Source organism: Harpia harpyja, chromosome 21 (assembly GCF_026419915.1).
Source record: "Harpia harpyja isolate bHarHar1 chromosome 21, bHarHar1 primary haplotype, whole genome shotgun sequence".
Lineage (NCBI taxonomy): Eukaryota > Metazoa > Chordata > Aves > Accipitriformes > Accipitridae > Harpia > Harpia harpyja.
This window is the reverse complement of record NC_068960.1, coordinates 3692759-3704662: the sequence shown is the minus strand read 5'-3', so window position 1 is coordinate 3704662 and position 11904 is coordinate 3692759. Positions and strand designations below refer to the sequence as shown.

Below are 11904 nucleotides of genomic sequence, written 5' to 3'. Positions count from 1 at the left end.
AGTGTTTCGGAAGTGTTATCACCATGCAGTGGGGGAAAGGGTGTGTTGGCTTATTTTGCTTTTTTTCAGAGGTAATTACAGGGTCACACTGATCCCCCCTATCAGTGCCCTGTCCCTGCCGAGTGACACCCACCATGAATTCGGCCCTGACTGTTGATTTTTCCACATGCAGAGCCTGCCAAGGACCTCATTCAGCTGCAGAGCATTTGCTGATACTTCCTCTCCCCAGCACTTGGCTGTTATTTATTTTTCTACAATTAATGCTGCCAGTCTTTTATGACAGCAGAAGATTTTGCACGCACAAAAATAGTCAGGAAGCGAGAAGTCAGGGCATGTTATGCTTTCCCTGCCTTTTTTTTTTGCTGACTGCCATCACCAAGAGTTTCTTTGGCCCCTGATGCAGCCCAGCACCTTATTCCCTGCGGAGCACAGACCCCCCCACTTGCCCTACAACCGGTGCTGTTTGCAGGGGCACGTACTTACATGAGGGACCAGCCCAGGTAGACGGCTGTGCTGCCCCAGTACATGGGATTATCCAGGATGCTGAAGGGGAAGCTGGTCACTTTTGCCTCCATCAGGATGCCAAAATAATCACCTGCAAGGTGAATAGAGGGTTTCTGGTTAGGCTCCATAAGGCTGGGAGTCATGGGGGGCTTTGGCACCCCGATACCCTCCCAGTTCCATGGGGCAACCCTGCCAGGGATGCAGAGCAAAGGTGAATGAGGGGTTTTGCTGCTGACTTCCAGGCTGAGAAAACAGCAACAAACAGGTTGGCTGTTTACTCGGTATCTATCAGCTTTTCCAGGAATGGCTCTTTGCCCATGAGGAAGGTTTACGCATTGCAATGAGGCTACAGCAGCCACATCCCTCATCGGGAGGCAGCTCTCAAGGTCCCAACTGGCTGATTCTGGCTTTCTCATTTGAAAACTGCCCATCTGATGCCACCTGACAAGGAAGTAAGTGGATAGGATCAAATTCATTTAATGGGGAAATAAGCCCAGTGCACTGTAATGGTGTTTCGAGATGTTATAATCACAACCGCCACCACCAAATGCCCTCATTCAGTGTCACCTTTATCTCACAGTTCAGAGAATTTCTCAGAATTTCAGAAAATAGCACCTCTGCCTACAAAACACTCAATTATCAGCATGATGGTGATAATAGGTGATTGTCATCTGTAATGAGGAAAGCTTTCAGAACTGTCAGCATCCAACCAGCTTCCTATCTACCTCGGAGTAATCCTTCCACCCTCCTGAAAGGAGCCTGGCAAAGAAATGACAAGCAAGGAGATGTTGTGCAGTTTGTGAATGGCATTTTGCGGGGAGAAAGGGCCAGGATACAGATCTCTGACTTCTGTTGGTCTTACCAGCGAGACCACAAAGCCCAGCAAGGATTTTGCTCCGTGTCCGCTGCACAAGACGCAGCATCAATCAGCGAGGAGCAGTGCCGGTCATCAGCCCACGGAGCTGCCACTGACCCGGGTCACGTTCCCAGCTTTGCTGCCAGCCTGTTCCCTGACCTTGGGCAAGTCTCCTCTGTCCCTCCCGGTGCTATTGTGCACCGATCATAATATCAGTCTTTCTTATAGCGCGGAGGGTGGTGAGGATTAATGTATGGTGAGAAAGTGCTTGGAAATCCAGATGAAAGGCATTACAGGAGTGCAAACTATTCAAGGTTGTTATTATTATTAGCTGGATCGTAGTGTAATTTCTTTGACCTCACATGGTGCAAAAACATTTATTTCTAAGGATAAACAGCGCCTGCCCAATTAGACAATGCTTTTGGGCTTTAACTATAGGCCACTAAGTGAGATAATTGCCTGGTATTCATACTATATGTTCTCACAGTTACTTGGCAATGCATCTCTGAGATTGTTCTGGTAGAAAGAACACATCACCCCCTGCCACAGCCCATTTCTGTGCTTTCTTATGTGTCAAAATGCTTCATTATACCCTGCCCGCCTTCGCCTTTGGGCTGAACACCTCGCTGCCCAAACGGTGCTGGCACCGGGGAGGTTCGCACAAAGCCCTGGGTCCGTGGGGCTGGCAGGGGCTTATCCGAGCCCAGCACCGGTGGGGCCGTGGGACCCTCCAGGCAGGCTCCCTGCAAGCAAAAGCACACAGCAGCTGGGGGGAGCAGGCAGCTCTCCCAGGACACAAGCTTTTCTGATGTAAACCCTGCCTCCAAACCCACACAGTTAAATGAACGTGACCACCAGAGAGGACCTACGATATTTTTATATTCAGGCAGGTGCTAAGGGAAAGGACCATGCATCAGTTTGCACAGCATCAGCCTGAGCATCTCCAGCGCCTCCATTAAGCCCTCAAAACAGGAATCCGCTCCTTGTCAGGCTGAGGGACTTTGGCATCTAATTTGGGTTATTTTTTTGCTGGAGGTCAGTGTAACCATCTCGCTGCACAGGGTAGACACTTTGGATCGCAGCAGCAAAAAGCCGGTTGATGCACTCCGCAGGGACCCCCATGGTCCCTGGAGCCCAACCTGGGCTGAAGCACCACCTCGGCTTCGCTCCGGGGAGCTGCCGGCTTCACCATAGCGCAGTGACAGACTTCGGTCAAGTCAGATTTACTTGAAATCTTGGTCAGCGCTGGAAGGAACAGCGCTCGGGTGCGACACAGATGGGCTCAGACAGGCAGAGCCGCCTCTCGGTGCCCGCGGCCTCTGGGAAGCCAAGCCCTCGTTACTACGTTTGTCGGGAAATAGGGCAAACGGCGAGGCAGATGGCGCTGAACTGATGCCCGAATCCCTGCGAGGGCATGGTGCGGAGACGGGGTGCCAGGAGGATTGCTCTGCAGGGGAGAAGGCTGCTGGGGCAAGGGGCCGCATCCAGCCAGTGCAAACAGAGGCTGGGGTCGGTGCTGGTGTGCGGGAGACGGGGTAGCACAGAAAGGCTTCTTGCAGAAGGGTGACTCCCACTGCTCCATTTAGCCCACACGTAAGAGACAAAGTGCTCTGCAGCCGCTCCAAAGCTTAAATGTCCTGTTAAAGAGGAATCTAACAGGCAGCCCCAGTGCAGTCTCTGTGCCCTGCATGTTTTAGCCCTCATTGCCATAGGAAAACCCAAAAAGGAAGGGTCAAATGCTGTTCTAATAAGTTCTTGAAGCGCTTGGGTGTCAGAGGCGCTCTCAAAACTTCTCTCAAGCTCAGATATTGACTGTGAGAAGAAGCTGGATGATGCTATAACCCCCTTCTGGCCAAAGCAGTGCAGCCCTTTGCTAACCTGCCGTCAGAAGCGCTATCGCTGCTGGGGGACCCTGCTCTTCCCGCAGCACCAGCACATCACTGAATCCCTGCGTGCAGGAGGACGCTGGAAGTACCAGTCTCAAGTGAGTCCTGAGCAAGAGACCATCCCACGTGAGATCCTCGGAGACCGGCAGACCCCTCGTCTTCCCCACAGCTGGGTAAGAAACCATGCTGAACAGCATTCTCCATTAAGAGTTTGCTGACTTGGACTCATGGGGGCTTGCATGGAGCTGGGAAGTCACGCTCAGTCCCAGGATGGATGCTCGGCAGGGCTCGAGCCGGGCCATGCCTCTGCGGCACAGAGGTCCTGAGCCAGCCCGGCTGCACCAGCACGTGGTCTTGGCATCTCCCCACCCTGACTCAGCTCTGCCCCAGCGCCCATCATGCCCCAGCGCCCATCATGCCCCAGCTAGCAGAGAGAACTGGCCTCGCTCCCTGCTGTGTCATGCAAGACTCGGAGCCATGCAGACTCAACCTGGTGTGCTGCTGGTGGCACGGAGAGCCTCCGCTGGCCGAGAGGATGGAGCAAAAGTGCCCGATACGGGCCACTAACGCCTGCCTCTTCCCTGCCCCGGGGGATACCGGAGCCTCCCACCGTGCAGAGCGGAGCGGGACAGGGCCACTCTCACCACTTAACACTGAGCCTGACTCACTTGTTTGCTTTCCCCCAGCGGTTCAAGTCCAGTGGATCTCCTGGTTGGATGAATCAGGCTTTACGCAAACAACCCCAGACCTGGCTGAACTTTAGGAGCATTCGAGCAGCTCTTGCTGGTGGGTTCTCCTATGCCCAGCCTCTCTGGACATGTCTCCGCAGGCACCGCATCGCTCCTGGGGGCTGCGGGCGATTCTGGAGGATGCCGGTGCCCGGTAGCTGGGGGACGGGGGTGTAACACGGGGCGAGGAGTGGGACTGCACAGATGAAGTGTGAGGGCACGCGTTCAGGAGTGCTGAGCTCTATTTCTGGCGGCAGGATCTTGGCCAACTCAACTCATTTCTTTACAACTCCACTTGAAACCAGGAAGGCTTATTACCTCCCTCTCTTCTTCCTGGCGACGCTGCAGGAGCTAATTGAATTTGGTTTGTAAAGCACTTGCAAAAGCACAGCCTAAATGCAGTGTCAAAGCTGGGGCTGTGATTATTTCAGCCAGCGGGAGCTGCCCCTTTCCTTAGATATTTATTGTTCCTGTCTCTATTTTATTTTTATGAATTCCACACATACTGGCATGTTTTTAAAGTCAACAACGCTAATAGAATTACTCTCTAAATGGGAAAGCAGGCACAGTGGAAAATGCCTTCTGCCATAAAGCGGCAGATAAAAGAATCTGTCAACGAACATCAGGTTTATTGCAGAGGGAAGAGCAAACGAGATCCTGCCTCGGTGCATGTGTCGAGCGGGTGGGGGCTCAGAGCAAGGCTGCCAGACAGCTCGTACCCGCTGTGCTGCTGCCGACGTGCTCGCGGGGTCTGCACTTGGGGTCCCTTTTCTGGAGGGCATTTGGACGGTCAGAGGATCAGCTGCTTTCCATAATTTCAGGCTTGACACGGAAGTTGATGGGACTCATCGTATAAACCACTGCACCATCTTCTCCATGAGAGGTAACAGCATGGCTAGATCATGCTTTGGCATCATAAAGACAAGACCAAATCTAACAGCCCTGAAGGCAAGGACGAGGAAATTCTTACCGGACTCTGCCCTAGCAAAAGACACCTGCAAGGATTAAATGCACTTTCTGGTTAAGCTGTTGAATTTTCAGTGCTTACCTAGGAACGTCCCAGTGAATCCCAGTGCTAAGAAGCTGGAGATGACAAACAAGGTCCCTACAGCCAAGACGGCCAAGCCTAAGTAATAGGCCCAGTGGCAGTCCAAGCCCTCCAGCTTCGGCTGGCTCTTCATGGCTTCGGTGAAGCTGTCAGAGAGAAAACAAGGGCTGTTAAAAGCAGCAACTCATTACTAACACCACTCACCTCTCCCTGGGAGATGCGGAGCTTTGGAAGAGGATGCTGCTGAGGAGGATCCTTCACCAGGTCCCTTTTTCCACCTGGATCTACTCAACTTTCCAACAGGAGAAGCAAGGAGCCAAAGTCTTGTGAGCAGCCAGGGTTTGACCCGGGGCAGCTATTTCTACCTGTAACCCTTACTCACTCGTGGAAATACCAACCCCACTGAACTGTAATATCAAAAGCTTTGCCTCGCTTGCCAAAGGCCAGGTTTTATCGTGACCGGGAGCTCTGGGAAAGACGCCCTTGCAAATGCTGGAGGCTGCGATGCCTCAGCACAGGACTTGAAGGGTTGGGAACAATTGGCTGGGTTATCTCATGCTCCCACCCCCATTTCTCTCCATCAAAATATTTTGCAGCGTTCATGTGTTAGCCACGTGCCCAGGAGTGATTCACGGCTGAAGCCTGACAGTCAGGGGGAGGATTGGAATGGCGAAAGGAAAATACTAGAGACACGCATTTTCAAGTGCGAACGCAGCTTCTCAGCTCCAGGCTTGTTCAGGCATTTCAGGTCTGACCTTCCAAACACTCGTTTGTGAAGTGGAATAATTGTGAACCCTCCCCTCAGCCCCCTGAACTTCGCCCGGAGCAGGGCTTGGCAGGCTCAGCATCTCACGTAGCTCCGATACAAACATACGACTACAAAGGAGACAACACCGTGATTAAAAAAAGATGCCCATTAAGAATAGCAAGAGGAGATAACAGACCCGCAGAGCCATACACAGTGTTTCTCCACATGTTGCTGACACATGAGGTAGGAAACTTTGAGCCTTTTTTTAATGAGCACCCTGGAGGCTGAAATTCAAGTGGAATAACAGCTCTCCCGTGCCTCCTGCCACCGCTGCCTGCCAGGACCAGGCCAAGAGAGCTGCTCCTGCCCGCTCTCCCAGGCTCCTCGGCTGGAAAATGCTTCCATGACGTTACCTGTAGGGCTTGGGAGAGTTTTTTTCCCCTGCTGTCCAGCTTCCCCAAGCCCTGCAAATTCCTGGATTTTCTCTGTTGCCCAAATGAAAGCTGAGAGAGACAGTCCCGCCTGATGGACAAGCAGCTGGAAACGCACCTTTCGAAGGCTCAAAGACCAGATGGCAAGTTACAGGCACCAAGCAAAGTCCAGGATGATATTTTAAACCTCATGGTTTAGGGACCTGGATGATATTTTTTGTTTTCCTTGGAGCTCGTTCCTACTAGGTTTTCTATTGTCAGGGAGTTTTTAGGACCCCAGAGCAAGCCATTCAATCTTCGCTTTGGACTGGAGCAAGGAAACAAAACACAGAACAAAAGTAACGTGCTCGGGAGTGAGCAAGAACACAGCATCTTGGTGATTTACACTCTGCCCCCCCATGCTGGAAATTACAGGGAAATTCCCTTTTCCAGGGAGCAGAGCACAGGCAGAGGAACGACAGCGTCCCCGGGGCTGGCCCTCCTCCAGCACCCAGCACACCTCCCTGCGCTCACCAGGCTGACGGTGGTTTAGCTTAAAATCATTACTGATCGGAACACACGAATCCGGCTGCAACATGAAGCAGCAGCAGCTGCACAACTTTTTGCATGATTTCCCTGGTATTTATTTTTAAATGACACAAGTCTCCCCTATGAGGAAGCCCAAATCCACATCCCTGCTACCAGCGCTGCCTGGGATTGGGAAGAAAGCAATCCCCCTGCAAGGACGTGCCTTGAGCAACCCTGGTCTGGCCGTGCTCTCAAATCACAACATGACATCCCCGGGGATGCTCTGGAGCAATTTGCTCCCACAGAGGAAGATGCTAATGCCTTTTCACAGCGTTGGGGGTTTGATTCCGCAGCTGGCCAGGACCTCTCCGCAGGGCATTAGCAGCGGGAAGGAATCTCACAGCAATCAAAAACTGCTGCTGCTGATCCCTGGGGAAGCAGGTCTGGGAGAGCAACACTGAGCCGGCCGCTGCCTGGATCCCAGCTCCCAGCAAAGAGACGGCAGAGCAGCGAGAGGTACAGCTAGAGCACAGCACTCGGAGGCTGCTTCTCACTCTGGATGAGCTGGATTCATGCTATCTTACATCCTTGAGGCTCCTCTATCCTATGCTAGTGACCTGACTTGGCCTTGGAGCACGAGAATAACAAAGGTGGCTTCAAGAGCGTGAACTGGTTGACTGCAAATCAGCCTTGGAGGTTTTGCAGCCAGCACGTGATGTGGTTTGTTTTGGCAAAGCTGTCTCCCCTGCTCCAGATGATCCCATCCTTCCTTTTCATGGTCGGATAGGCCTGCATTAGTTATCCTCATCAGCATGTCTTGCTCGGTCCCCTGCTGCTTGGCTTACAGCTAGAGAGGGAGGTGTTTGCACAGAGATAATGGACTGCCTTTCCCTCTAGTAATGTTTTATATCTTCCTAAACACACTCTCTATTTGCATTAAACATGATGCACACAGGAGTTTTCAGAATTGGTAAATAAACCTTTTAAGCATTTATGATGCTGGGCCATGACAAGCAGCACTGAGTCGTCAATTATTCTGGCATCCGCGACTGCTCCTCGGTGGCAGAGGAGCCTCACCGCACCGCATTTCGCCCTCCCTGGCAGGGGGAGGACAAGGTGTTGGCCATCCCCCCTGCTAGGGGAGCCAGTCATGCAGCCAATCTGTCATGAAAGCAGTCCCTTTCACCATGTGCCTCTGAGTCACGTTTGTTACAGCATTTATTTCTGGCTGCACGACAAGGCAGCGGCCCAACTCGGTACCCAAGAGGACACCAATTAAAGCCATGCTTTGTCCCAGTACCTGGAAATGCTTTATGGGCAGAGCGGAGCGATTGCCATGGTGAGGAGCATCCCTGTTACCAGCACTGGGGAGGGGTGGGTGGACTGCAACCTACTTTAATCACATATCCAGCTGCTATCACGAGGATGTCTGTCATCAGTGGGGGGGGTGGGGCTGGAAGGCGCCCCCAGCTCTGGCAAATGGAAATTGGGAAAACTGGGCTTCCCCTGACATCTCCCCACGCTTGCCAGTGTGAAGCATGATACCAGAGGAACCCATTCTCCACCCCAGCAGGGAAAAACCCAAATCCAACAGCTCTGCTCTGGCCAAATTGGCAGATTTGGCCAATTCCTGGCAGGGTGGGAGCAGCCGCAGTGGCTGCAGCGGGGCTGCACAACTGCCAGAGCGTGCCGCAGGGTTTTGCACGGGGAAACCAAGGCAGCGGGTGTTGTTCCGCCCACGCATCCCAAAACAGAGATGCCCTTGCTCAGACACTCAGCTGTTGCTGCTGCTTTGTGGGGATCATAGACTGGTTCGGGTTGGAAGGGGCCTTTAAAGGTCATCTAGTCCAACCCCCCTGCCATGAGCAGGGACATCTTCAACTAGATCAGGCTGCTCCAAGCCTCGACCAACCTGACCTTGACTGTTTCCAGGGATGGGGCATCTACCACCTCTCTGGGCAACCTGTGCCAGTGTTTCACCACCCTCATTGTAAAAAAATTTCTTCCTTGTATCTAGTCTGAATCTACCCTCTTTTAAGCTTACCACGTAAAACCACCTGAACTGGAAAAACACTCAAAAAAGGAACTGAAGCATGGGGATGACATCACGCCAGTAGGCTCACAGGAAGAAAGCGGGAGTGAAAGAAATCAGCTACAGGTCCTCTCACTGAGACACGGAGAAGACATGCAGCCAGGTTTGCACAAACAAGCACAGATTTATTCAACCAGACAACGGCAACTGCAACACCAGAAAACTTATCAAACCCACAGCCCAAAATACATCCCCAAAGGCCGTGTGGAGCACGAAACAAACCTGGAAATACCGTACCGAGAGAGAAGCTGAGCTTTTTAGGTCTCTAAGCCTCTCTCGCTGGCCCACAGCAAGCATATTTTGTAATCCTTTCCCCGCAAAGGAGGGCAAAGACGTCGTCCAGCAAACTGGGTCGCTGCTGGGAGCAGCCCAGCAGTGCTCCCTTTGCCTGATCCCAAAAATTAGCCTGGAAACTGGGGCTGGCAAATGCAATTGGGGCAGAACTGGGCCAGGGACGGCAGGCAGCGAGGAAGCAGCGGTGGTGCAGGTGGCCAGGGTTTCGGAGGCAGCAGCTGCCGCTGCAAGGTGCCGTGCTTACCATGCGGGACATCAGTCCGTCCCCCATGCCTGAGGTTTTGTTCCTCTCGGCAAAAGGAGGCAATGGGGGTAAAACCATCCGGTGGCGCCCAGCAGCACACACTGCAACAAAAGATCTTGTTCATTTGAAAACAGCAACTCCAACAACACTAAAATCGTCCTGCCAATACCACTGGCAATTGTTAGCCCAATCATCATCTTCACAGCTTCTTTTGCCAATAATGACTTTGCTTTTCTGCCAGCGCCGGTGTGCATGTTATTTAGGTCAGTTGGGGGCTGTGGCAGCTTCTCCCCCCGCCTCGCATCTCAGCTGCCCGGTTTCCTCATCTGGATGCCCGGTTTCCTCATCTGGATGCCCGGCAGCCGTGCCGGCGGGGGCAGGAGGTGCTGCTGGCCACCTGGGGCTTTTCCCAGACAGCCATCAGAGATTGCTGGCAGCGTGGCTCAGAGGGGACATCGGCTCCTTCAGGCCACACTCAATTCCCATCATCAAACTTGGTCACTTGGTTCTCAGATCGATACCATTTACACCATGCTCGTTCATGGTACTAGCTCACAAAATTAAATAGCATTGACCATAAAGCTGAGAGGCACTACCTGGCAATGACAAATAACCCCTTCCCTGTGCAAAATCCCGTCCCAGGGTGGATTAATTTTCTCGGAAGCGTCAGCTTCAAGCGAGAAGCCCGTCCATGCAGGAGACAATACCCAGCGGGTGGCATCAACGAAGGACTTCATGTCAGCCGGCAGCGCGGTACCCACCGAGCACGTTGCCAAAGGCACTGCTCTTGCTTAGCTTCTGCGGGGCTCACTCGTGGCCCCAGGCACCCCGAGACCCTCGCATCTGCAACCCCCCCCATTCAGGGTGTGCACGTGGGTCTTGCCTTTACAGCTCAGGCGAACACCCCGAGACCCTTAAGGTGGGAAGTTCATAAGCTCCCCGAGCACAAAACCACTCGCACACGCCTGCCCCGAGGGGAGTTTGCCAGGGCGTGCAAAAGGGAGCGCAGGAGGGCTCAAAGGCAGCACCAGCGGCTAATTGTAGAGCTGATGCAGGGAAAGATATCAACAACGTGGTAAGGCAGGAGAGAGTGACACTGGATGTAAGTCTGGAGGACAGTGAAGGTTGTCACGTCCCGTGTCACACAGATAACAGTCATAAACCACTGGGGTAGCACATGCAGCGTAGATAGTTCAAAAGTTCAGGAATTGTTTTTGCAGATAAGAGCCTCAGTGATGGAAGTTCCCTGTTTCTTGCAGAAAGAACATGGCTGTAATGAAAATAATCATTGCACCAAAGCAATTAAGCATGCTTGTCTTGTGCAGTTGACTAAGCAGGTCCCCCCCTGGTCACAGGTCATTCTGGATTGCTTCTCAGAAGCAAGCCAAGGCTGATAATGAAGCTCAGAGCTGGGAAGCACCTAATTGCTTAATTGAGCACAAGACATTCCTCCTCTTACACCCAAGCTATCCCTTAGGAGCAAAGCTTGCATGAGAGCATCACGGTGCTGAACTGGGGACAGGACCACAGCAGAGACCCCTGCGTGGGGTGGGCGACGAAGCAACCGCACAGCCCAGCTCCCGGGTGCTTTTAGCTGCAATGCCAACCCACTCACAAAGTTTCTGTCTGCTCTGCCCTCCCCTCCTCCGCCTCCAGCTTGGAGCCTTTCAAAAATTCAGCTGAAAAAAGGAAGCAGGTTTTTAAAAACAAAAGAGACATCCCGTGGGCTCCTCAATAGCTCCCTGGCAGCCCCCACCAACATAAAAAGTCCCCAAAGCACGCAGAGAGGAGTTTTAAAGGCTGGATTGCAGCACTGGGGGTGGAAGGACCCCCTGAGGCTGCCTTTTCGCTCGCTATCAGCAGCCAGCACGCTCTGCGCAAGCAACCCTGACCACCGTGCGCAGCCGAAGCGCAAGGCACAGCTTGCGCTTTGCCGGCTGGATTGCCTCCGCGGGGCTGAGGAGCGGAAAACCTGCTTTCATCAGCGCACTCGAGTACAAGTGACTCAGAAAATAAAACAAAGGGAAAAGCGAAACAGCAAGAGCGGGCGAGATGCATCCCTCCCGCCATCGCTGGCCACAGAGATGACAGTGCCCATGTCGTATGACCTGTGAACCCCCTCTGGCCAGCCGAACCCCGGTTTGGAGCTGGCTGATACCTTCATGCAAGGGCAAGGGGCAGGATGAATCCTTCCCAAACAGCACCGCTCCAGGCTAAAGGAATAAACCTTGGGCAGCCGTGGAGGACTCACTGTGCTGGGAATGGAGGCAGGGAGTCTCCCAGGTGCATTTCAGGGCAATTCCAGCAGAGTTGCTGCTCTGATGTCCACCTTGAAACCATCCCATCACTCCCACAGTAAAGGGCTTGCCTTGCTTGAACAGCCTCCAAAACCTGCTAGCCATCACTCGGGCCAAATTCAGTGCCAAGGAAAGGTAAGGGAATACCCAACCCTGTTGAAACACCTAGGCGAAATAAACTTCACACTCCAATCATCTGAAATGGCCTTGGCCCATCGCGGTGGGCTGGCATCTCCTTCGTGTTCTGCTGGGGCTGAGCTGCCCCATCT

The 11904-nt window shown here is 53.0% G+C and overlaps 1 protein-coding gene across 4 annotated transcripts in view; it reads right to left on the bottom strand.

Moving 5' to 3' along the window:
- PEMT (phosphatidylethanolamine N-methyltransferase) overlaps positions 1 to 11904 on the bottom strand; it is a 44593-nt gene that overhangs the window by 6733 nt on the left and 25956 nt on the right. For all 4 annotated transcript variants that reach the window (XM_052772740.1, XM_052772739.1, XM_052772738.1 and 1 more), the window contains exons 4-5: positions 5023 to 5168; positions 484 to 595 (exon numbers count right to left, since the gene is read on the bottom strand). In XM_052772740.1, coding sequence (XP_052628700.1) covers positions 484 to 595; positions 5023 to 5168 — 258 coding nt within the window. The remainder of the gene's footprint in view (positions 1 to 483; positions 596 to 5022; positions 5169 to 11904) is intronic.